The sequence below is a fragment of the Halichoerus grypus genome, chromosome 2 (genome assembly GCF_964656455.1).
Source record: "Halichoerus grypus chromosome 2, mHalGry1.hap1.1, whole genome shotgun sequence".
NCBI lineage: Eukaryota > Metazoa > Chordata > Mammalia > Carnivora > Phocidae > Halichoerus > Halichoerus grypus.
Genome location: NC_135713.1, coordinates 129,654,514 through 129,681,412, shown reverse-complemented (window position 1 = coordinate 129,681,412; position 26,899 = coordinate 129,654,514). Strand labels below are relative to the sequence as shown.

General features: G+C 40.9%; 1 protein-coding gene across 1 annotated transcript in view; it reads right to left on the bottom strand.

The window, feature by feature from the left end:
* FBN2 (fibrillin 2) overlaps window positions 1-26,899 on the bottom strand; it is a 250,342-nt gene that overhangs the window by 39,905 nt on the left and 183,538 nt on the right. The window contains exons 30-46 of the mRNA XM_078067554.1: window positions 26,759-26,884; window positions 26,310-26,435; window positions 24,375-24,497; window positions 21,984-22,106; window positions 20,534-20,659; window positions 15,690-15,812; window positions 14,999-15,121; window positions 10,866-11,027; window positions 10,057-10,125; window positions 9,518-9,643; window positions 7,967-8,092; window positions 7,216-7,368; window positions 4,429-4,497; window positions 3,450-3,575; window positions 3,132-3,257; window positions 2,554-2,679; window positions 659-775 (exon numbers count right to left, since the gene is read on the bottom strand). Coding sequence (XP_077923680.1) covers window positions 659-775; window positions 2,554-2,679; window positions 3,132-3,257; window positions 3,450-3,575; window positions 4,429-4,497; window positions 7,216-7,368; window positions 7,967-8,092; window positions 9,518-9,643; window positions 10,057-10,125; window positions 10,866-11,027; window positions 14,999-15,121; window positions 15,690-15,812; window positions 20,534-20,659; window positions 21,984-22,106; window positions 24,375-24,497; window positions 26,310-26,435; window positions 26,759-26,884 — 2,070 coding nt within the window. The remainder of the gene's footprint in view (window positions 1-658; window positions 776-2,553; window positions 2,680-3,131; window positions 3,258-3,449; window positions 3,576-4,428; window positions 4,498-7,215; window positions 7,369-7,966; window positions 8,093-9,517; window positions 9,644-10,056; window positions 10,126-10,865; window positions 11,028-14,998; window positions 15,122-15,689; window positions 15,813-20,533; window positions 20,660-21,983; window positions 22,107-24,374; window positions 24,498-26,309; window positions 26,436-26,758; window positions 26,885-26,899) is intronic.

Sequence of the window (26,899 nt, the reverse complement as noted above, 5' to 3'; positions counted from 1 at the left end):
AACCTCCCTTACTCACTATTAATTCTTGTTTTAATCATTGTTGTTTAGGGGCAAATGATACAATCCTGTACCATGCATAGGAGACACTTCCATTTTCCCCTGAAAATTTATGGTTGTTCAAAATTGAAATCAAACAGGTTTCTGAGGGCTGATGTGGAGACCCAGCCCCCAGCCCCCACCCCTTTGTGTGGGAAAAGACATCCCTGTTTCAAAGGCTGACAGAAAATGAAGTTTCAAGATGCAACATGTTTTTAAGTTGGAGACTCTGTCAGTATTTGACTATAAATCAAGAATGCGTTATTTGAAATACTGGAAAAAGCACTGAAACAATGACAGGTCTAGCTGTGATCCCACTTACGGGGTAAAAACCACCCTAAACCGTAGAGCACTCGCAGCAGGCTTGCTATCAACTGCATGCCCTTTCCTGCGCATCGACTGGCTGATTGACAGATGTACTCGAGACAGCAGACGGTCTTGTGATTATTTAAACCAGTACTACGGCTTTAGTTAACTGGAAATTAGCCAATGTTATTATGTATCTTTCAGCACCTATTTGTTTTTTAATGGTGAAAACATTTCATTTACTCTTTGGTTATATTCCTTATTTCAGGACACTGTGTGAACATGAAACAGTAGCCCCAGAGGACTGAGTACTTACCCAGGCAATCATTATTATGAGTGAGTTCAAACCCTGGGTAGCAGAGACAGTTATAGGATCCAACCGTGTTTTTACAAGTTCCATTTCCACACGGATGCCGCTCACACTCATCGACATCTACAAAGAAACAGTGGCTCCAAGGAATTCAATTTTTAACTCGAAAAACATAGCTGGTTAAACACTTAGATTTTCCTCATTCAATACTTCTGAACCTGCATTTATTTCAGGAAAATGAGTATGCAATAGAGAAAACTCTAAAATTATATGACAAAGTGCTGCTGAGTGACTTACAGGTTCATATTAATACTCAGAGCTCAGCTAAGCAAGCATTCCCTTAGTGCAGATGTTTTAATGAATGGGTTTGCTTGTCAGCTGTAAGGAAACCAATCATTTGAAACACTAAACAATTTGTTCTATTCAAGCATTATCAACACCACTCCCTCAGAAATGTGCACAACTTAATTTGATCAGTACAACAAAGGCAAATTTTAGTTTCCTAAATTTTATGAATAGAATCCAAATTGAAGAAGTCTACTAGAACTCAGTATTATTAGTCTTCAAAAAATGGAATTAAAAATACGTTCAGAAAGGTCATCCTCATAGAACAGATTCCCTAGACAATGAATTCTAGGCTGTTGGAACTCTTCTTCTATGCAAACAAGGGTACTGTTCCTTAGGAAGAAAGCTTTGTTTAAGAGAGGTATTATCAAGGAGTTTCACTGCTTTTTATCATGAGTGAATTATTAGGATCGAGGGCATGTTTTCTCCATATGAATTTCTGAATCAAATCTCAAATATTTTTTAGCAAATCGTGTTCTCTCTCTCACAGAATACAGCCAGGACATTCTCAGAAAGTTCATGCAAAGAGGACTAGATCCTCTATTTGTCTTTTGTACAAGCATCCCCTAGAGTTTTCCCCACCACCATGGCTGAAGTCCATAGGGGAACTCTTAGGAGGCAGTAGATGAAGAGTTCTCTGGGTGGTCCTGGTGGTACGGATAGGTCATAAAGGAAACTAGCCCTGTAGTACTGAAATCTCACTTTACTGTTCATACAGGTAGTATCTTCAACACCAAAATAGTAGATGCACAAGTTCAGCTTTTTCTAAACTGAGGATATGTTAATTATAAATAGCCAGGTTTTAAATTTAATTTTCCTCTTTCAAGTGCAATGCATGGAGAATTCTTTTGGCCAAGATACATACTGTGGTTGACATCAGATTGAAGGAGTTACGCTGAGTTCCAAGGCTGGGCTCCAAGGTGGCCAGCCCCTTTGAAAACTCCTCATGTGTCAGCTCAGCAAGTACTTACGGAACACTATCACTACCGAACACTATCACTGCTCAGCTAACCATTACATGAGCTATTGGGAGATTTTAAAGAGTTTTGCTACATTTGCCTCTAAACATGCTTTGGAGAGTTAAAACACAAAAGCAGCCAGTAAGTCCCATGTATTCAATGATTTGAGGGAAAAATGTATAAATGTATGTACATGTGTGTCTATATATTTATTCCAATACTGTTGCTCTTACTACTACTACTCCCTGGCATTCTTGTGGCTGGAAAGGTTTTCTCGAGTGGGAACAGAGAAGGTGAAAGGACAGCTGGTGACTGTGGTGACTTCCACAGAACCCTGAGGGTCCCAGAGTGCATGAGAAGCATGTGGAAGGCATCTGAGCAAAAAGGTTGTGAACAGTGAACCAAAGAACATATTGTGGTGTGTCCCTGCTCGAAAATTTTACAGTGAATAAAGGCATGAACAGTTTAACAGAGCTCACTTGTAGCGAGATGGTTTGTGACAAGAGACACAGGAGTTAGTCACCCCAAGTGGCCGACCCATAAGCCCCCTGGGAGCCTGAGTTCGCTGCACTCCCGGACTAACGTCCTCCCGCTTACCCATGCACATAGTCTGGTCCTGTGATGCCTTAAAGCCGTTGTGGCAGATGCACTGGTAACTTCCTTGCAAATCAACACACAGCCCATGACTGCAAACATTAGGAATTTCTAAACATTCGTTGCGATCTAAAACAAAAAATAAAACACATGTTACACATAACTGATTTTTATTAAGATTCCTTCATTTTTTCACAGGCCTGTTTCTAGAACCTGCTCTTAATTATTACAGACAGGCTGAAAACGAACCATAACAACAGCTGAATCAAAAGAAGCGAGGCTTGGAAATATCCAAGACTCAAAAAAAAAAAAAAAAAATTAGTCCATTTTTCTACGCTGATTGGTATCTCAAAGATACTATTTTATTTTAGGTCTAATCCTAGGAGAATCCACTGAAGGGATTTCTTTTTTTTTTTTTTTTCCTAACAAATTAAGTCTAAAATATGTGGTGGAATGGTTTCAATAGGAATGAAAAGATTTACTTATCTTGCCAAAATTCTCTCTGAAAATAGGTTCTGATAGGAAAGCATGGCCAGCTGCTCGGTGGAGGGGTGGGGAGAAGGCGGCGCGCGGCCTCTCACCTACGCAGGCTCCGTTGGGGGAGAGCTTGAAGCCCGCCGCACACTCGCAGCGGTAACTGCCCGGGCTGTTGAGGCAGTCCGCGTGCCGCTGACACAGACTGTCACCATTGCTGCACTCATCAATGTCTGCAAGAGCAACACGGCCACTGTAAGGATTTCCTTATTGCGTCAGTATTACCTTCGCTTCACCCGTGTGGTGACCCGCTCCTCAATACTGCTCAGTACTGTAGAAGACGCCGTACAAATCAGGAGACCGGCTACAACCCCTGTGTGTCCACCGAACTCGTCTGGCTGGGGGTCACGCATCATTCAGATTACCTTCACAGACCAGGAGCAGGTCGTTGTAACTGAACCCCGTGGGGCATTCACAACGGAAGCTGCCAATCTGGTTGATGCACACGCCGTTTGCACAAATGCCTGGGATCTCTTTACACTCATCAATGTCTAAAAGGGAACAGATTCGGTCACATAGATGCAGTTCTGCTTCACGTATTTACCATAAAGACCTTTGACAATGCTACGTGTATGCTGGAGGGAGAACACCCACTCAGCATCACAAAAATAAATTCCCGAGTGGCATATAGGCCGTAAGAGAGACTACTTTCCTTTGAATGGATCAAATATACCAAGTGATTTTAGTGTCAATGTAGCAAATAAACTTCCTAGAGAATCAAGCTTTCTCTTCAAGTGATGTTTCAGGGTCCCCTAACTGCTACTCCTCATCTAAGGAGGAAAGCTAAGTCTTCTTATTTTTATGTACTTTGTTACAGATGCATTGATCATGGAGACTTAAAATTATATTGCTTACTTAATCTTTGAGGAAGAAAAGTAGAATGAACAGTAGAAAGTACATTCAGGAGAAAATGATTAGTATAATTAATAATTCTGCAAATTCCTAAGTAGATCAGTAGGAAAGGGATACTACAAAAATACACCCAAAATGAAAACATATAGTTACAAAAAGAGCAACGGAAGGGTACAATAAAGTGGATTATTTAGAGTCATGTCATACAATATTCATGAGAAGGAAAATGAAGGTTTTAGCTTGATATGTACGAAATCTTGAGATACTCCTACAACTATCATAACCCAATCACCAAATTATGCTGACAGGGTAATACCCTTATTAACACTTGGGTAGAGTCTGTAAATGTGTTAGTTCTTTCTTGTCTGACTATATTAGATCAGAATCCAGATTATTTCATTTTATGGCACTTTAAGCTTTAAAAACACCAAAGAAACTCTTACACAATGCTACCTATACGTATTAAAATAAACATAACCTGGAAAAACTTACCAACAGCTTTTCCGGTGTGAATGTCAAAGGTGAATCCAGGGATATTTCCACATATGGTTTTAAAGTCAGCTTTAAAATATAAACAAAGCAAATGCACTCTTAAAATTCTCAAACTCCTTTCAAGCAACATTTTACATACTTGTGCTGACAAATATGTTTTATATTACTTACAACCAGATATTTTAATTTCAGTTGTATTTATTTGATAACAGTACCAGCTTCTGCCAGAAGTAGATTCTAGGCATTCTTTACCATTATTATCATCATTAATTTTTAATGCTCTTACATTAGAAGTAAATCATTACAAGATTCAAAATATCTACTGTAGGCATTTAAATTCTTTTCTTCTTTGGATATGCAGATCTTTTTTTTTTTTTTTTTAAAGATTTTATTTATTTATTTGACAGAGAGAGACACAGCGAGAGAGGGAACACAAGCAGGGGGAGTGGGAGAGGGAGAAGCAGGCTTCCCACCGAGCAGGGAGCCCGATGTGGGGCTCGATCCCAGGACCCTGAGATCACTACCTGAGCTGAAGGCAGACACTTAATGGCTGAGCCACCCAGGCGCCCCTGGATATGCAGATCTTTAATAATGATCCACTTTATATACATTGAAAAGCCAGGTTAGAGTACAAATTTAAAAAAGGATTACAAATTGCACAAAGGCACAAGTGTGCAAAAACAGTTGTAGTGCGAAACAGATGAACAATGAATAATGAATGATACATGAATTTTGTCTCATCTTTTTAAACATAAATGTCTATTTTGTTGGAATGTGAAATTTGAGGCATCAGAAACAATGCATCATAGTATAAAACAGAGACTATTAACAGTTAACGCCTATCACGTAATTCACCAAACTACAGAAATTTAAGAGAATTCTCATTTTTTAAGAAGCAGATTGCTTCTGATGCCCGTGGCAACACACGAGTAAAACTCCTGAATACAGTGTTAGGTAAAACAGAGTGTAGACCAGATGGGACGTGCTATCAGGGAGGGGCTCTGCATACTTCATCCACCGAAGCTCAGTGAGCATCCACAACATAGACAGAGACACACAACAGATGCTCAGTTCAGTAGTTTCTAATAGCCTGGCAATGCATAAATTGTAATTTATATGCATCCTCTCATTTACTATATAACCATATGAACTAGTTACTGTCATTTTTAACTTGTTATCTCTATTCTATATACGAGGAATCAGTTTCAGAAAGGAGAAATCATCTACATAAGGTCAGATAAGTGGCGGAACTTCAATATAAATACAAACCTGTCCTCTTACACCTAAGCCCTTTACTTCCTCTTACAAAAAGTGATATTTAGGGGCGCCTGGGTGGCTCAGTCACTTAAGTGTCCAACTCTCAATTCTGGCTCATGTCATGGTCTCATGGGGTCACAGGATCATGGGCTCATGGGGTCACAGGATCAAGCCCCACATCGGGCTCCCTGCTCAGCACGGAGTCTGCTTCTCTCCCTCTGACCCTTCCCCCACTCACGCTCTCTCTCTCTCTTCCCCTCCCTCTCTCTAAAATCAATAAAAACAAAACAAAAAGTGATATTTAATTCCCTAACCCAGTGATCTTCAACTTCTAACTGATGGGAGTTTTTAAATTAGAGAATTGTAAAAATGTTTCCATTTGTTTTTTCGGAGCACAACTATGGCAAGTTAGTTAAGAAAATCCATTTGTCCACTGACTTAGAGCCACCGAGAAAGGCTCCATAGGTCACTTTTCATCTTTCTCCTTATTTTCATTTCATTACCGCATTAATTATATCATCACGTCTGAATACGTGTAACCTAAGCAATATCTGGCAACAAATGCATAATCATTGTTTCTCATTTGTCTGATTGGTGCAATGCTTAGGATCTACAACTACTGAAAGTAACTTTCCACATCATAAATGAAGCTGAACAGGCAACAATTTTAAGACATTTATTTTTCTGTTCTCATAGCTATTATCTTTTAGTTTTTCTTTCAAAAGAATCTGTGCTTGTGAGAAAAATTTTACCATGTACAGACCAGTTCTATTTTCCGCCTAAAAATTTCAGATAAGTTTGGGGAAAAAGGATGTCTAAGAAACACGTTGGCAATAGGCTGCTTTCATGTTAAAGTCTGCTCATCAAATCCATGTTTTTGTGTGTATTTTTCAAGACTGAAACTAAAACAATACTTACTGAATTTGATGGACTTGAAATTACCACAGGTTTTAAATCAAAATATGACACCTTCCAAGTCGAGCACAGTGACACAGGACAGTTGCTCAGTAAATATTTGCTCACTGAATAACTGAGTAGTTCACCAGCAAACTATAAAATAACGTTCTAAACGTTCGCTTTTTAGCAGTGGGGCTTATTTTCAGGATCCCGATGCCTCCTTGAAAGATAGCTCAGAAATTAGTATCTGAATCCCAGAAAGGGCCACGTGGGAAATGGAGTCATATGACGCCCTTGGCTATTCTCAGAACTGAACAGGTCTGTTTTTTTTTTTTTTTTTTAAAGATTTTATTTATTTATTTGAGACAGAGAGAATGAGAGAGGGAGAGAGAGCACATGAGAGGGGGAGGGTCAGAGGGAGAAGCAGGCTCCCTGCCGAGCAGGGAGCCCGATGCGGGACTCGATCCAGGGACTCCAGGATCATGACCTGAGCCGAAGGCAGTCGCTTAACCAACTGAGCCACCCAGGCGCCCCATGAACATGTCTGGTTTTAGCACTAGTTTGCTTTTACTCAGCTGTCACATACACGTGTCACCAGCTCAGCCGGCAGCAGAAGCATGGCCGTGTGCTTACCTGTCCCCGGGGTTGGGCACGGCTCACATGGTTTGTTCCAGGCTTTGCCAACGTTGTACGTGCAGCAACACATCCTCTTTGTCACATTGAAAGGCAATTCGTTCTCACAAGTGGTTCCATTATAGCTTCGGTAGCAAAAGCTTTTTCTCATGTCTACATAACGGAAAAACAAGCCAACCAATCAGAGCAGGAAGCAGCTACTAATGAAGTCCACGCACCTGGAGACACCCGGTTTTCTTGATTAACAACTCCAAAATACTTCTTGGCCGCCTGGAGGCATCTTAAAATAATCCTTTAAGTTGAACATAAATCATGTGTAGATTAACCTCGATCTCTCCCGTTTTCAGATAAGGGATTTCCATTTGTAATTTTCTTGGCAAACAAAATTAATGGGAACTTGTTTCTCTACTCAAAGGCACTGATTTAATTTTTAAAGTAACACATATTAATTTTCAACATTCTCTTATTTGCAAAATAATGTTCCCCTGACATGAATGGGAAACACAAATTATTTAGGAATAGGTAAGTGTCACGTTTGATGACACTTTGTATCTCACACTCAGGCTTTTGACCGTGGAACTATATATTCAGAGTTCAAAAAAAATGATGCAGAGCCAGAAGTTTGTCAGCCTGTGAAATACTTTATCATTCGTAAACACTTAATTTCCAAATTTTCTGAACAATCGTCCTGAGACACGAGTGTCCGAGTGCCCAAGTGCGTGATGTCATCCCTGTCCCAGGCCTCACGTACCCATGCAGTTGTGGCCTCCGTTGACCTGCATGTACTCGGGCGGGCAGATGCAGGTGTAATTGCCCAGTGTGTTGTAGCACGTCCCAGGCCCGCACACTCCGGGGTGCGCGAAACACTCATCGATATCTACAACAGGCAAGGATACCCATTAAGTCATAAAGCTACTGTTCCGTGAATTTATATGATTTAAGCTACTAAACAAAACATACGGCTGATTCCCCAAATCCATATTTAAAAAAAAATTACAATTTAAAGCAGTTCTACAGAAAAGACCTCAAAAGATGCATTTACATGACACAAAGTGTGTCTTTCTTTAAAAGAAAAAAAAAGCCAATATTCAAAAATACAGGTGACCAAAAGAAATTCTTTCCTGAAGTGAAAGGCACCCGTATATTATTTTAGTTGAAATTTCACATTCTTCAGATGGAAGCGCTTTAACGCTTGCTGTCCTCTTCTGTCATTTAAACTAAAGTTTAATGCCGACTTTAAACGGAAGGCAGTTAGGAAAGCCTTTATCTTTTTTGTCAATTTGAGAAGAGTTGACATACATGGTCACATTAGTTTCGGCTCCACAACTTAGTGATCGGACAAGTTTATACCTTATGCTGTGCTCACCATAAGTGTCGCTACCGTCTGCCCCGTTCCATCGCTATTACGGTATCAGTGATTGTATTCTTTACGCTGTACCTTTTATTCCGCGGCCTCTTCATTCCGTAACCAGAAGCCTGTACCTCCCTCGCCCCTTCGCCCATCGTGCTACTGCCCCTCTGGGAACCATCAGTTTGTTCCCTGCAGTTACAGGTCTGATCCTGAGGAAAGCCTTTCTCTGGATAGCTCCCTTCAAATCAGCGGCCATTCGGGGATTCTAGAAGGAGCACAGCTGCTGCTTATTCTCCTTATTAAGCCATATTTCTTCTAGAAACACTTATCTAATGTGTTCCAAAGGAAAGGTTATAATGGAAATAATTATAGTAACACATTTAATGTTCATTTTTAGAAACACTTGTTCATTGATTCCATAAATAAACACCAAGACTCTTCTGTAAGTTAGAACTCACAGCTAGAAAGATGACTAAGATGTGGGCCTTGCGTCAAGAAGCTCCCCGTCTAGTGGGGAGACAGGGAGAAGTGAGGGGATGGAAGCAAGAAAGGCAACAGCATCATCTTTGAACGTCTTCATACGATGCCTCCTGACATTTAAAAATTACTGGAAAACGGTAACTGAATCGTTGCATTCCAGTTTACCTATTTTCCGTAGGTAAAATAGAACTCTTACCCATATTTGAATAACTTATTTGATACTGATGTTTTCACACTAATCCAGCTTTCCCCATTTATAATCAACCCATGCACTCAGAGAAAAATTAGAGTCAATTATAGCAGTTACGCTGTAAATTAATTTATCTATCACCGTACACCTGAGCAGCATGGATAGGACAAGGTAAAAGCTATGAACCAGGCTAACAGATCCTTTGAGAGAACCTTCTCCAGGCCTGACGGTAACTGTGTTCTAAAGAGAGCTAATGACGTGAAGGTGTCCAGGAAGCTCGCCTTCACAGATGCGGGTTTCCTCGCTGAGGTAATAGCCCTGTGGGCACTCGCACTGGAAGCTTCCGAAAGTGTTGATGCAGTTTCCACCCTGGCAGAGGCCTGGTAACTCCTGGCATTCATCGATATCTGCGGAAGGAGAGACGGCTCACTCACGGCAAGTACCACCATCAAGGACCAGGGTTACTGTTACAGCCCTCCAATGTGCCATGCTGTACGACCCGCAGACTTCTATGCCCTGGGGTTCTTCTGACCATGGATTTTTTTGCTTTGTCATGCGAATTTGCTAAAATCCGAGAAGAGTGATTAACGCGGGCTGGGGATGACGGTACAGAGAGTTTCTCTGCAGAGCAATCAGACATCCCATCACCGTCATGGGTCCTATCTTACCGAGTTACGAGTGGTCATTCAGCATCCTGGTAACTGGCTGTCCCATTGTCATTTTGCAAAATAATCTTGTTTAGATTGCTCCACATTAACTTTCCTACCAGCTTTTCTCCTTCTCTTGTTTAAATCTGGGTGACAATTAGAGGTACACTCACCTTCTAAGATGATTGTGATGGGGTTGGGTCTGAAGCCCTCACCTCCGGGACACAGGGTATAATACTCAGCTACAGAACAACAGGAGAGAAGAGATTTGACACCAGTGTCAAAGGGGCAGAGGCGAGGAAGAAGCGTTGTGCAGCTGCCAGACTCAAAACACAATCTAAGAGGAGTGAACTGCATTCTTTAGCGCCCTTTCAAATACACTTAAATGTATATTACGTTTTACTGGAAGTAAGGTCACTACTTCACAAGTTACACACACAACAGAATAACCAAAACCGTTTGTTTTTGATTAAAGAAAAACGCTTCAAAAGCAGACAATGTAGATCACAACTTTTTTGGCTAGTCAATAAAAACAGACTCGACCATTCCAAAGTTTCATCTGTGTCTGTATCAGAACACACGTTTCAGCTGCAGACAAAATACGACTGACTTGAGGAGAACAACCCATCCAAGAACCTGAACTACAACAATCCCTGAGAAGAACCAGGAGTGGTCTTTATTTGTGATCCCAAGGAGGACTGACAACATCACCATTCACACTGGACTGGGGTTAGCAATCGTGGTGTGTGGTTTTTTTTGTTTGTTCGTTTGTTTGTGTGTTTTTTAATCATATCATGGAAAACAATCAGAAGAGAGCATTTCCAATTCCTTTCCTATCAAACACTCTTAGCCCGTTCCAGCATCATCACTGCAAGCAGTCCAAGGTCACGCTCTTCCGCCTCGCTGCTGCCCCCACCCCCAGCGCCAGAAGAAACGGCAACTTGTCTTCAGCTGCCACTCTGTTCCCCAGCGCCATACTCACTGCTGTTGACAGGAGGGCATGTCTCGCAGGGGTTCCCCCAGGCCTTCCCCAGTGAGCAGCAGCACGAGGAGCGGCTGACGCCCACCCCGATCTCGGTGTTGCAGGACAGACTTCCGTCTCCTCGAGGCCCAAACTTCAGGTAGCAGTTGCCCACTCGGTTGTCTGCAGAGCAATACAGGAGCTTACAACTGCCCATGCCTCAGGAAGAATTGCTTTTCAGAGAGCGGCCACGCGAATGATGAAATTCAGACCCCACACACCAATGTGAAACGTTCATCTTCATCTCTAGCACAAAACAATCTCTTGCTTTGAGCCACCTCAAGATTGTGTTGGAGGAATTATTAAAGATGGACTTTCCTATGTTTAGAAATCCACATAGACCACAGACTAAACAAGATTGTGAGAAACTGCTCATTTGGGGAACTTTTGGGCCTTCACTAATAGGAATGGAGGAAATTTTTGTTATAATCAATCTGTATCATGAGTTTATCAATCATGGAAATAAAATCCCAGAGAAGTCAACTTAAAGCTGTGTATCCTATCAAAGAAATATCGATAACCCCATCTCCTGCTTCTCTTCCCCATTATCTGGTTTCATTTCTGTTTGCACAGAGACCTTTGAGAAGTTTGGGCAAAGGCAGTCAGTAACAGCTTTAGAGAAGACACTTAAGACATCAAAGAATTTCAGTCTTTCCCTTGTCTCCACCCATAATTATCATCTAGCTCATCAGTTCCATGACTTTAAAATACTGTGTTTTTGCTGAGAACTCTCAAATGTACAGTTCCGTCTCTCATCTCTCCCCAGAACCCTACACTGTTCTGCTGGTTGCCTGTTTGATTTCTCCCCTTAGATATCCAATAGTTACTTTAAAGTTAACACATCTAAAATCAAACTCTTGGTACCTCCTTCCTCCACATAAAAAACCTACTCCACTCCTCTCTTGGGTCTTTGGCATTTTCAATAAACACAGCTCCATTTTTTTCAGTTGTTCAGGCCCTAAACCTTGGGGTCAGTCTTTGACTCCTTACTGTCTTCCCGTATTCAATCCAGTAATAAAGTCGGTCACTTCCACATCTGGAACGTGACGACCCCTCACCACTGCCTCCGTCACCACAACATGAACCAAGCCACGGCCACTCTCTCCTGGACCACTGCAACGGCTTCCTAACTCAGCTCTTCACTTCAGTCCTTGACCTGACGACAGTCGACTTTCCCCACCATACCTAGAATATCCCTTCAGAAGTATTTCCAATGGCTCACGTTCTCAGAGTAATATTTCAAGTCCTTACTTAGTATGGCCTACAATATGTAGTTTTCATACCTGGATGCACATGAGAATCATTTGGACAACTTTTAATTATTTTATTTTATTTTTCTCTCTTTTTTTTTCATTTTGTTTTTTGTTGCTGAATCTCAGGTGCAGAGAGATGAGCTAAGTCTTGGTTCTGTTCTTACTAAGTTTGCATTCATTCATGCTTCCTCCCGCCCCCTGCCCCACTCTCTCTCTTATCCTCATCCCCTACCCAACCATCTGAATGTGTTTAATCATATCTTCTTTTGTCTGTGTTCTTATAAAATGAGTATTTTTGTTTCCATGAGCACATTTTAAATTTACATAAATGGTATTTTGTCATAGATCTCATTCCATTTTTATTATATGCAATCTGTCAACTCTATAGGGTGCCCAATTGTCATTTTAAATCTATCTACTCTCCAAAAATGGTTTCTTTCTTTTTTTTTTTTTATCTGACAGAGAGAGACAGCGAGAGCAGGAACACAAGCAGGGGGAGTGGGAGAGGGAGAAGCGGGCTTCCTGCCGAGCAGGGAGCCCGATGTGGGACTCGATCCCAGGACCCTGGGATCATGACCTGAGCCGAAGGCAGACGCTTAACGACTGAGCCACCCAGGGCCCATCTCCAGAAATGGTTTCTAAGTCCCTGCTACCACAAGTACTGTGGCAGTCAATGTCTTTACCCATGTCTGTGCATGGGCCTGTCAGTTCCTTTCTTTGCTGTCTAGAGACAGGGGAGAAACTGCTGGTTCACAGAGTTTCCATATTCTTAGGCCTCAGTGTCAGGAAATATAGTTACTGTCATTTACCATCTGCATCCAATGGAACTTTCCAATTTTTTATAATAACTTTGAAAATAATTTACAGGAAAAAAAGGCACAGTGAAACAACTTCACTAGAAATTCTAATAACAATTTAATCATCTCTAATTCAAATTTTTATTCCAGATTTTCTTGGTTTTGGACCAAATTTTCTTGGTCTTGGAGAGATACATGCCTGAGATGGTCCTATGAACACAATTACCTGCCCATTGGCTGCCATGCATGAACCTGAAACAGATTCATTTTGCAAAAACTGATTACACATTTCAAACACATCTCTAATGGCTTCTAACTTATCATTACTTCTTAGGTTCTTTTTCTTGTATCATTAATACACAACGTCTGAAGACATTTTTGAAAACTGTGACAGGTCCTCATTTTGATGATGAGAGGACAGCTGTTTGCTCCACAAATAAAAAAAAAAAACAAATTTCATTTTTAGATTTATCAATAACAGCTAGGATAACCAGCCCAATGATTTTTCTACATCCCATATTTCCTTTTAATAACCTTTGTCTAAATACCTGCACCTTCATCATTAGCCCACTTATGAACCAAATCAATTACACTTAGGGTATAAAAGAATAAAGAGACCTGGGAGGGATGACTCAGGTGCTTGTCAAATACTGCATGCTGAGGTTCTTCCTACTAAGAGACGAGAAGACCGTATTTTCTCTATCTACAGAAGTCTACTATTCACTCACTCTTTGACTCTTGAATTTGAAAAATCTCTTCTAGGATGTTGGTCTCTGAAGACTAGCAGCAGCCCGGCATTTGGCTTCTATGATCGATTTCACCATCATTGGAATCTAGACTGGAGTCTATGTTGCATTCATCTCCCGATCCATCTGACACCTGGGAAATGTTTTTCACACCCTATTTTCTTCTCTTTGCCATATGGCCAGAAAGTGAAGACTTCTGAACTCTCAACTGTGTTCAATACATGCTTAAAGAAGATTCCAAATCTAGTGTCTCCAGTGTTCTTTCATACCTTCTTGGAAGACGAAGCCACCCCCCCGAGCCACACAACACAGTAAGAAAACTGAAGATTACAAAACGGTGACATTTTTTTCACTATTATGTCAAACCTTCTGGGTGATGGCATGATTTTCCACTTTATTATTTTCATCTTTGTTTTTAGCATCATTGGACCTAACTGATAAGTAATGATGAAATAAAACCTAAAATAATAAAATGGCAAATGGAAAATAAGATCACCAACATCTCATACTGCATCTTAGACTTAGAGGAGGGTCTAATGGGCCATTATAGTATTTGTGAGATAGAAATGAGTCTCCATCCTTTGGAAGACCTCTAAGAAAAAAATAAGGCCACGAAATATCAATCCACACAAACAGAACTGCTCTACAGAGAAACTCAAAACCTAAGTTGATGATATGCTGACAGTTAATCTGGGTACCGTTGTCCAAGAATATTCTCTGCAAGGCTACCCTGATCTTCACTTCTACCCGGAGAACAGAGGGCCCCTTGAGGTCCATGTTCCTACCAACACTTTACATCATCCAGGTTGCTGAAGTTTTGTCAGTCTTGTTAGGCATAAAGTGATAGTTACATACTTGTTTTGATTTATTCTTGTTACTAAAGACTTTGGGCGTTCGCTCATTATGTTTGTTCACTTTTGCAGTACTCCCTTCTATCAGCAGCCTGTCTGTAGCCTTTGCTTCAACAAAGTTTTTAAGCAATACTGAAGTGCCAATGACTCAATTTCTGGGCATGAAGCAGTCATCAGCAGATTTTTACAGTTCCAAATGAGATTTTACTGTGTAGCTAGGGTTGAGAGCCACTTTGCGATCTAAGCGATTGCTCCTTCTCTGATTCCTCTCTTTCTCTTGGAAGATAAACGTGACAAGAGTAACCATATATATATATTGGTAATCTGGAGTTTGTTAAGGGAAAGGACAATTTTGTTTTCAAATTAATTACAGCAAACACTCACCCCAGTGCACTACCATGAAAGTGTGGGTATTTAACTCTACGTAGTTCTATTTGTTTCACTTACCAACACAACCCACACCAGTGGGGTTCAGCTGGAAATCCGGGGGGCAGTTACACTCGTAGCGACCAGGAGTGTTGACACATAGGCCATTCACACAGTTTATGGGATCCGCACACTCATCAATATCTAGGAAAAGCATTTAAAATGCCCATATTAACATCTTTACTTTCTCTCTGCACATGGCTGTTTCTAAGAATTTGGTGGAATCTTTGCAAGTTATTAAAGATCTTTGGCAAGGCCTCAGCACAGTGGAATAGAGATCAAATCCCTGTATAGACCTACAACAGGTCCCACAGATCAAACACATGGTATTCAGGATAGTTATCATTTAATATCTTTAATAAATAATAATTAGATGTTGGGATTCTGAAGAAGAAAAAATGTCACCATCTGCTTAACTACAATGATGTATATACTTATGTACATACACATGCACATACATACATTTATACAAAGAAACTGTTTCCTAGTTTCATGTTAGATATTTTATATTAAGTTATTTATATAAAATATATCAATTCCATAGTTAAAAATAAATGTGTCAGAATGTAATTTTTTTTCAAAAAATTACATAACATAAGGTATAAAGCAGGCTAAGCAGAGGGCTGAACAGAAATTTGAGCAATTTTTATACTTAGCACAAAATATTCACCTCAACTAATAAGAACCCAATCAAACCCTTTACTGGCCATACCTGTGCAGTTCCCTCCGGTTCTGTCCAATTCATAACCATCATCACAGATACAATGAAACATTCCAGGCAAATTATTACATGTTCCAAACACACAAATATTTTGGAAGGAGCATTCATCAATATCTGAGGATTAAAAAAAATAATCATCTCTTCTGTACAAAGACATTTTGATTTAATTTATATCACATTAATAAATTTTTCTGTCTCCCCAGATGTTTTTATGTAGTAAAAAATTTTCTTTGTCTTTGACTAGGTAGACCACATAAATGGCAAACAACTAATGTTCATCTATGGAACAAAGGTCTAAAAGAAATATTTTATTTTACTGAGCATTTTAACTAACTGTCTTGGGTTATACTATACTTTAAAAAAAGAAAGAATTTGCCTAAGGCATAAAAATAAAAAACCAAACATGAACATGTCAATGGCATGAGACTGTAAAAAATTAAACATAAAAACAAATTCCAAGATTCTAATAACTTAGTACAAACATGTTTTATAAACATCCATAACATACAAAGTACAGAGCATATTTTAAATATTAAAGATATCATTAAAATTATTTACCTTTTTAAAAAACTTTTTATTCTACAATCTAATAATCTGTTATCATAAACTTAGTTTTAAATAGGGAAATAATTTTTTCTAATAGCATGTAATAAGATCAACCATTGCTCTACGTTCTTACAAATTTCATTAAAATGTCTCCATTGAATTGAAGTCATAAATTTGGCTTATGAAACTCTTCCATGAAGCTTTAATTCGGTCAGTAAGGGAGAAGTTACCCCTCCTCATGCATATGAAAATGAAGGCATCTGTGTATGTGTCCAGCTGTAGAAATAATCTATATTTCTACTTGCAGGAAGAAGATGGACATTTCTGTACACAAATGACCTCAAACTCTGAGAAGGCAGAGCAGGCGTGGCATTTTAGGCCAGACGAGACCAGTCAGGCTAACGTGCTATTGAGAGACCGTTACGTATGAAGTTTAAAAGGTCTGCTGGTCATTCATCATAGTTAAGAAAGAATGAGTTTCAACTATATTAGATTTCAAGTGTGGTCCAAACTTTGTTTAGAAGATCAACTGATGTATCAATGTGTCTTTTCTTGTGTTCAGGCTATAAACACAGTTATTCCCTTTATGCAAATGAATAAGTAAGACTCATTAAACTAATTTATAATTGAATGGTGTTAATCTAGAAGTGAAAATGGAACTGTATTATCAGCCCTCTTCGTGTGCATTTTACTTTTAAATGAACTTTATTAGAAATAACTTCCATTTAAATAATGTAATACTTGTGTATACTTACATTGACACAAGTGAAGGTATTTCAGAATATGGTCTTGTTTTTGTTTAAATTGATGCATACTCAGAAATTCAAACAATACAGAAAAGTGTTGATAGCAAATAGAAAACAAAGAAAATAATACACAAATAAGGTGGCAAAAGCAGAGTGAAGCTGAAAAAATTTCTATGCAAAAGATCAATTTGTTTTTATCTCCGTAGTTTCTAAGATACTTTCTAATGTTAAGAATTGATGAAAAACACTAAAAACTGATGCTCTTTTCCCCTTATGTCAAAATTCAAATATAATTTCGAGACAGTATTAATGGCTTCTGTGCCATGAATTCTAAGAAAATTAGCATTCACATATGCTTCCAACTCATTTTTGTTATTTCTGTAATTTTCACTTTTTCAATGTTTATGGCATTTACCATAATCTCTGAAGTATCTAGTACTGATTCTTAAAGGAATCAGTAAGGCTTTTACTGCAACTCCTACATTTCTCTCTCGAATGGTGTTGCACGGCTAAGTTTTTTTTCCCCAAGAAGGGAGGGCCCACAGGTGTTTTCTCTGTGCATTATTTCACATGTGAGAATACGCCTATTGTTTTCATAACTGACTAACTGCTGAGGTAGAACATCTTCATATGTGTCCTCAGGATTCTGTGGGCCTTGTTCTCATGTCTTCTGTTATTGAATGTTTTGGTTTTGTTCACGACATTCCTTTTCCATCTAAAGCCTGAAGAATCCTTCTCTACGGTTTAAGTCAACAAAAGTAATAAGGCTAAGTCTCTGGTCTTATGATTTACCTTTTTCTCTAACATTCAGTGCCTTCTTCCATTTTGGGGAAATGTTTGGCTGTTCAATACTTTTTTCTATTCATTTATTTTGGGCTCTCTACTTCAGAGACACCAATAATACTTCCGTTTACGGTCTTCGTCTTTTCTTTCATAGTGCTAAGTTCTTCCCCCTCTCCCGTTCTGACTTTTCTGTCCACCTCTTTTTGTTCATTCTCTATCCTGCTCATTACGTTTTTACCTGTATCTTTCCTATTCTCTGCTGTTTCTATTGAATAGGTCTCTAATTTTGCTGTGCTTGTTTCCCATAGCTCTGCAATTTCCCCTTTTGCCTTTTGTCTTTTCTTGCTTCTATAATCTCTTTGAACTTGTTCACTCATATTTATGCTCACATTAAAGTCATCTATGGCACAAAGTACCTGTGGGAAATCTGCTTTCATTCCTTGGGTGATGTTCTTCTACTCTGGGTTGGTTCTCTCCTTTTTGTGTATTCTTTTACTGTTGTTCCACACGGCACCTGCAAGCTTGCCGTTGCTTACTTTCAACTTGTGTACACGCTACTTGGTCAGCGCTTTTATGAGTTTTTATATACCCTGGAACAGTTTAGATAGAGTATCCGGACATACCCCCCTCCTTATCTGGGCGTTATTTGGAAGACAAGTTGGGATATGGATTTCATTAAAGCTGCTATTCTGTTAGCCTAAGGTGGGAAGGAGTGAGGATGAAAATGGGAAGCTGTGTGCTCTTCTGCTGATGCACCTGGCTTCTCTTCTCTCTCCACACATGACACCAAATGGTCTGTATCCATGTTTACTCCACTGATGACGGAGTCCTAGCCTGTCCCTGAGGGGCTTCCTCCAGGTTTTGTATTCTCCCATTTTTGTGGAGAATGTTGGGAAACGGCCAAATGCAGCAAGTTTTGGGGCTCTAAAGAAACTCTGAGAATTTGTGGTGAGAAGTAGAGGCTGAGTGGAAAATGTTGATCAGACAGTCAGTTCAGAGGGGCATATGTTATCAGATGGGAGGGTCTCAAGAAATTAAATTAGTGAATACAGGAGAAACTGTCTAAATGAGACAGAACCTGTGGGGAAAGATAAGACAACATCAAGGAGAAAGAGGCAGAACCATGGAATTACATTTTGGGATCTCAAAATTTGGCATTTGTCTAAGTGGGGCAGGGTCTCACTGAGGATGAATTACTTGTGTGCCCCTCTCCCTTTTCCTGGCAGGAGACGTTGCCCTCCCTGGCAATGATACACTGAAAAACCAACACATGAAGTACGTACAGTGAACACAAACTACCTAGCATCACCTCAGGGAAGGCCTGGGGAGAAGTTCTGGAAGGGCCAAGGCCGCAGATAAAGGAGTAGGATTACGAAGGGGAAATTATCAGGCACAAAGAACTAATTTTTTGAAATTTTATGTTGGCCAAAGTACCTGGCTACTGCTGACTTGTTTCTTTTCCTACCAACTCTTGTCAAGTCGAAATGAGTAATAAATCACGTAAACCCAAAACCACATTGACTCACATTTTCTACTAATTAACTTTGGTGCTTACATGAAATCAGGACCAGGGGAAAAAAATGAAGCTCACTCTACAGTGGCCTTGTATGAGATGCATTAGATTCTGCTCAATCTAACAGATCATTGTCGAAGCATGAATGCTTTCGGTTTCCAATATCATCTTTCCCAGGGTTTACTATTCATTCTCTTGGTCTGATTCTCTAAAAATTGGTGGGTATGTATTGAAACTTCCATGACCTTTTAAGCACACCTTCTTCCTTCAGTACCACTTCAGGTAGTAAGATGGAGAGAGGCTCTATTCTGAGCCATTCTAGATGGTCTGATTTGTTTTTGTCTGGTCGCCACTGGTGAACTGTGCGTGTGTGTGTGTGTGTGTGTATGCTGGTATTTGCCATTTCTGTTCATTTGATTAGATGCTAGTAGGGAGAGCCAGTAATCTGGTTTAATTTTATCTTTGCCCAGCACTTAGCCTGAGTTACCTTTTTAAAGGTTTTCTATGAATCACTAGTTTTGTTAAAGCCTTCTGGTTCCTTAATTGTTTTTAATCTTTTTCCTTTCTTCGTCTGTATTTGCATGGACTCCAAATGAACACAGTGATGACCCAAACGATATCTAAAGCAAACTGAGTCTCTGAGAGGAAATCCCCATTCTTTTTCTTGGAGAGCTATGGCACTAGTCACAAGTCTCATTTCTAGGAAAGAGGGATGATGTCACCAGTTAAGGGAAGGACACACTGCTCTTAGGCAAAAGGTGCAGGCCTTGATGAGTTCCCGGGGAGGACTTCCAGTCCCAGACAGATAGACAGACAGATGGCAGACTGAAACATGAAGGTAAAACATGAAGGTAAAACACAAGCTACTGAGGTTTTCATAAACACATTACGTAGCAGTGATTGTGGGAGATAGCATCTCCTATGTTTAAAAAGCTGAATAGTTTTTCCACATGTCATTCATTTAGTAATAAAAAAAAAAAGAAATGGTTAAAAAGAAAAAAAAAAAAAAAAGAAATGAGCCAAACTTCCAACTGTTGGCTCTTGGCCAGGAAAACTTCATAAGAGATGAAAGCCGCCTTCATCATTATTCATTCGGCAGAATAATCCATGCTTAAACGAATGACTTTTATATGTACAGCATGTGCTGTGTATTCTGCTTCCAGGTGGAGCCCGTTCCAGCCCTTTCTGTGGTTGCGTGTGCTGGAGCTGATCCAGCTTGGCAACGAGCTGGGGTCGCAGGGACCCACCTTGGCAGGACCTGCTGTCGGAGGCTGGAGTGAAGCCCATCTCGCACTCGCAGCGATAGGCACCCGGGACGTTGAGGCACTGCCCGTTTTCGCAGAGGTTGATGTTTTCTGCGCACTCATCGACATCTGTGGGAGAAGCAGATGACATCTCTGCTGAGTTCCCCGCATCGTGACACGGCTTCACCGGCTTGAGCTGGCGCTCACGAACACGAACCGATACCCAGTCGTGTTCCCCTAAACGAGCGTGTACAACTGGCTAACAGAGCTGTTTAGCCTAAACCCGACATGCCATCATCACCCGATTAACAGGAGGAGGGCAGGTGTCTCTCGGATCTTAGTTCTGTCATGCCAACTTGATGCATCAGGATTACACCAACATCACCGACAGATGACCAAGAACACTGAAATTAATCTTAAAAGGGTGTCTCTTCTAAGATTATAATGTTTTCAAGTGAACGAACAACTTGTTTTGTCACTAGTTCAATGAATGTTTAAGCAAATCAGAGCTACTCTATGAGAGTTTTTTCATGTCACTACGACTGTATTAAAATACTTCTCTTAATTATGCAAATGAGCAGGATTCACAGACCATTTATATAATCCTATCAAATTGAAAAAGGGGGTAGTGCAGAAAGCAGTGTTTATGGAGGGCCTAATATGTGCCAGGTAGAGGGCTAGCTGCCTGTCGAGCATGTTTTCGTTTAGTTCACCAGCCCTGTGCGGGTCAGAAGAGGAAGAACCTGAGGCTCAGAGCAGCTTCTGTGGCTGGGCCCGCATCTAAGTGCAGGTGCACCCCAAGGCCACGCCCTTTCCTTCATACCCTGTTGTAGAGAAATGCAAAGAAAGGTGCAGTAAGCTAAGACTGAAAAGTAATGAAGCTTTAAATATTAAATAAGCATGTTTTCTTAAAGAAGCATCTGAAAGTGATGAGTCGGTGTTTCTGATGTCAATAATTAGACAAAAATCAGAGTCTGTCTTTTAATTGGGGGTTTAAAGTATGTGCTGAAATTCAACCGAAAACACCAATCTCCACAATCTTAAAAGCATCATACTTTATGTCCAGCAAGCTGATGCAGTCATTCATAGGGGTATAATAAGGAGATGTCTTATTCTCAAGGAATGCAAAACGAAGAGCAGCTCAGTCGCAGCTAATGTTTATTGAACTCTTAGGATGTGTTTTCTTAAACCCTTCACTTGTGTGATTTCATTTCATCCTTTCAACACCATGTGACGACCTGAGATTCTGATGAGCACATGAACCAGTAGTGATTGGGTGCAACGTATATTGTATCCTAAGACATGAATAGTTTTCCCTCATGTCATTTATTTCATAATAAAAATCAGAATGGGAATTCCCACCCCCTTTAACTACAGTTTTCTTTAAAGAGGGCAAGCTTATGGAGTGTTCCATGAAAACCATGCCAGACCACACCTGAGGACTCTCACCTACCTGAGCAGGTAAAGCCATCTCCAGTGAACCCTTCAGAGCAGGCACATCGGTAGGAGCCCGGGGTATTTACACACTGAGCATTGATGCTACACTGGTGGGTTCCGTTCGAACATTCATCCAGATCTGCATGCCAAGAGAACAGAGTGATCAAGTTCAGAAACGAAAATAGAACCTTTAAACACATAGACAGATTTTCATTGGTCTTAATTTAAGTGTACAGTGGACAAGTGGGATTTGTTTTAGTTTACTTGTAAGGTCACAATTCTAATTCTCTAAGATCTCAGACCCACAATCCAAAATGTTCGTTCTACAAACAGGGGCTAAAATGATTAATAAAAGTTATTTGTGAGATATCTAATAAGTTAGAATTTTAATGGTTAAAAGGTAAACCGGTGCTAGATTTCCATGAATTCCACTGGGCACAGATGTGATCACTGGTTCCTTTATCCCTAAAAAAGGGTCAATTTCTAAATTCAGGGACTGAATTTCAGAGCAGGATAATTAGCAAAGAGCTTTCAAGCTCCTTTAACAGATGAGGAAAACAAGATCTGATTCTTGATCTCACAGAGTCTAGTCTAGTAGAAATGACACAAGCTAAACAAAGAAATATTGGTTATGTCAAATAGGTTGTATGTTCCATGAAGAAAAGGGAAGAAAACGGGCCTCTCATTTGGGCTGCAGGAACAAGGAAGGGTCCCCCTGGGGAAGGAGTTCTCAGTGAACTCCACACCGGAACGATGAGTCGGAGTTAGTGTGCTGCCCAGAAGCAGGGAACGGTATTTCTTCCCTAGGGAACAGCACATTTAGAGATGCTGAGGAGGAAAAGAGGTCGATGTGATAAAAGACACCGGAGGAGCCAGAATGACAGAACATAGGAGCTGGGACTGATGGAAGCTGAAGCTGGAGAGCTATGGGAGGACGCTGCAGGCTCGTGTAAACCATGGGAAGGAAGCTACATTTTATCCTCAATTTGAGGATTCGAATGATAATTTAAAGAGATCAGATTCATGGGTTAAAAGATCTGTCTGGCTGCTATGTGGAGAACAGATGAAAGGACCAGCAAGGCAATGAGCAGACACTTGAGGATGTTCTTTTTGCCTCAGAGAGAGGCAGAGACGGGGGGGGGGGGGGGGGGGTGCGGCGCGGGGAGGGAGGGAGAATGGCTGAGAGTAGAGCAGGGGGATGGACATGGAAAGAAGAGAATGAATTTGCACGATGTTTTGGAGTAGAAGTACTTGGACACAGTTAAATCTTTTGTAGTTTGCAGTAGTTGGCCAGAGCGATGGATGGACAAGGACAAAAAGGGGAAGGCTAGAAAAGAGAAAATATGGGGCCAGAAAATAGGAATGGGGGATATGGCTGAAAAAAAACCCCTGTGAGATTAATGATAGGAGTGACGGCTAGACCAGAACTGGGTAGCTAAGTGAACTGAATAATGCCATCAGGGAATGTTACTTAGCAAAGTTATTTGGAAAGTATGATCATTTCTATTCACAGTCAGCTCCTACACATTAGACAAGTATAAAACAACTGAATGGCCAAGAGAGTATACTCCAATTAACTGACAATATTGCTAACAGATCTTAAGGCTCTCCCCTTCAATGCTTACTGCTGGCTTACAAGGTTTTAGCGAGTAATCCTGGGGAGGTCAGTCGAGCTTGTTTTATTTTCTATTTTAAGTTGGCCTGGATAATTCTAATCAGCCGGAACAATGCTTTGTTGGTAAAGCATGCACAACAGTTAAGCGTAGGAAGCAGCAGTACGTGTAGCCGCGAAGGTGAAAGACAGACAGCCCCTCCACCCCCCCACCTCACAGCCAGGACAGACTTAGGAGACCCCAGCTCAGCAACTCAAAAGCCTGGAGAACGGCAACTGCCCTTCCTTCCAGTCTCCTCTGTCCCAGTCAGACCTCCTGGAATCCAGCAAAACCTTTTGCTTTCTCTGGAAGAGGAATTCTATCTTCTATTAAAAAGCTGGTACTGACCAGGTACAGACTCAGATTATCTGATAAAACCTTTCCATTTCCTTCACGTGTTTCACTGGGTTTTAAGTCTCACTGATTGCTGTATGAAAAGACTGGAAAAATACATTAGTCATTTTTCATCGTACATCTGTTTGGACTTCTGGCTACACATCAAATAATTTTTACTGAACAACAACACATTAAAAAGCAGATGCCAAGGCATACTGCTGTGATGTGATAATTTATGCCAAGGTTAAAGGAAACTCTTAGGCAGGAATTACCTTGCAACTAAAGATAGTCTTTGATTTTCAAGAGAATAAATGAAAGACAAGAGCATATTCCTATTCAAGTACGTGTGTTAAGGACTGTGCAAAGAGCCTCAAAGAATTTTGTGTCTTAGCAAAGGACGTTCACATCTGCGAACTCACCAATACATTTGATGCCATTTCCAACCCAGCCTTCTCTGCAACTGCACTTGAAGCTTCCCGGGACGTTGAGACAGGAGGCATGCATGTCGCAGTTGTGAGCACCAATTTCACACTCGTCCACATCTGAGAAGGCACAGTTAATATGATGAAAATTAAACACAAAGCTAATTAATTCTGCACAGGTAAAATTTTTTTTTTTTTTTTTTTAAAGATTTTATTTATTTATTTGACAGAGAGGGAGACAGCGAGAGAGGGAACACAAGCAGGGGGAGTGGGAGAGGGAGAAGCAGGCTTCCCGCCGAGCGGGGAACCCGATGCGGGGCTCGATCCCAGGACCCTGGGATCATGACCTGAGCCGAAGGCAGACGCTTAACGACTGAGCCACCCAGGCACCCTGCACAGGTAAAATTTTTAAGTAAACATGGAACTATCTAAGTTGGCACGGAAAAAAAAAACCCCACTAACATCATTTTTATTTTTAATTTTGTAGGCACTGACAAGATTTGGAAGTTCACGATCTGAGTCAAACAAGCCTTTCTCTACTAGAGGAAACCGCCAGTCACTTTCTGGTAGGACAGAGATACTCCCCCCAGGGAGATATGTGTGTCTGTCCCTCCCCACCTCTCTGCCTGGGCCCAGACAAAACTCCATGCAGAGGGCGTGATTATAAGATGTCAAAAGAAATCGCATTTCCGAAGTAAGACTCTCCTATTCTTTCCTATTAATATTTATTACATGTTTTTCATGAAGATTAAAACAAACCTGACTTTTAAAATAAGTAATAATTCTTGTTATTTTTAGAATCAATACAGTATAGTATAGAGTATTTGAAAACTATCATTTTGGTGTGTATTCATCTTTTATTTATTTGAGAATATGTAAAAATACTCACTGGAAATTTTATCTGGAAAATGAGCAGAAGCTTTTACCAGTACATATGGATACACACACACATACATACATACACACAGATATATACATACTACATATGCGTAAACACATATGTGTGTATGAACTATGTAGCTTTGGTTCTCCAGAGCTCCCTAGAATAGAAAGAATAATCTTTTCTATCCAGCTCAATGATTACATGTTGTAGATGCTGCAATCCTGGGCGCTCACACACATGCGTGTACACGCACAGAGCGACTGGCTTTGCTTCAACCTTCCTAGCGGTGAACATGCAGAGTACCCCCTTTTCCTCACTCGCCTGTCCCTGGAGGTGTTCAGGTTAAGCCCCAGGCTGCGGTCCAAGCCACCCACCACCAGCCTTGAGCAAAATGCTACACGACAGCTTTAAATTGAACAACGAGGAAGACGTGGTCCAAAGCACTCACCTTGGGACTTCCCCGCCCATTTTATGCAAAAGCTCAAAACTTATTTAACAGAGAAAGGAAACAAGAGACAAAGTGGATGGGGTGAGCAAAGAAAGAAAGTGAAGAAAGAAAAGAGAGGGTCAGCTGGGGCCAAGGCAAGAGAGGGCAAAAGCAAATAGAAAGAGAAGAGGGAAAAAGAGAGGGGAAGATGGGGGAAAGGAAGGCAAAGGGTCTAACTAGAAGTCTGCATGAATTCTGTCCAGTCAGAAGGATTGCAAAAACAAGCAACACGTGGGATGGCTCCAGGTCTCCTGTGGGGGCCGCGGGCCTCCTAAGAAAGTGAACAGTGCGAACAGCAGCAGCGGCGCCCGGCAGATGCACCAGCCCGGACCGCACGCCCCTGCCCCCACTCCGACGGCGGACCACAGCCCGCTCCGGCTGAGACACCGTGCCACCAGACAGGGGACACATCCTCCACACGTGCTCTGGGGCAGACGCTCATCGCACGGTCACCACCTGGTGTGGGTCACGGTCTCACAGGTGCAAAGGAACCCATGATGTTGAAGGTTGGCCTCTGAAATAGGAGAAGCCAAAGCACACAGGGTCCTAGTTTGGGACCTACCTGTGCATCCTGTGGTCCCCTTCTTCACGGAATAACCCAGCTGACAGTGGCAGATGAAGGAGCCCTTGGTGTTCTCACATTCCCCAAACATGCAGATGTTTGAATTTAAGTCACACTCATTCACATCTAGAAAATTTATTTTCAATATTTTGGTTAGTACTTGTTCATCCTAGGAATGTGAAAGCTCTCGTTTAAACTGAAGAGCCTACTATCAAAATACACAGACAAACGTTAAAACATAATCTATTTGCAAGACATAGTATTATTTTCTAGAATTATGTTCAAATAGTTCTTCCGTTTCAGCTTTCCCATCTTGTAATACAGCTGCCTGAATTTTTAAAGTAAGTGAAAAAGCCTCTTCCTCTCGTGCTTGTAGGTCTGTGCACTCGTGTGTGTGTGTGTGCGTGCAGATGTACACGTGGCATTGATCCTGTCTTCATGGTACCCACCAATGCACGTTTTCATGTCCATTGAAGCCATGAAGCCGTCGTAACACAGACACCGGTACTCCCCAGGAATGTTGGTACACTGGCCGCCATCACAGATGTCAGGATTATTTTCACATTCGTCAATATCTGATGACAGAAAGT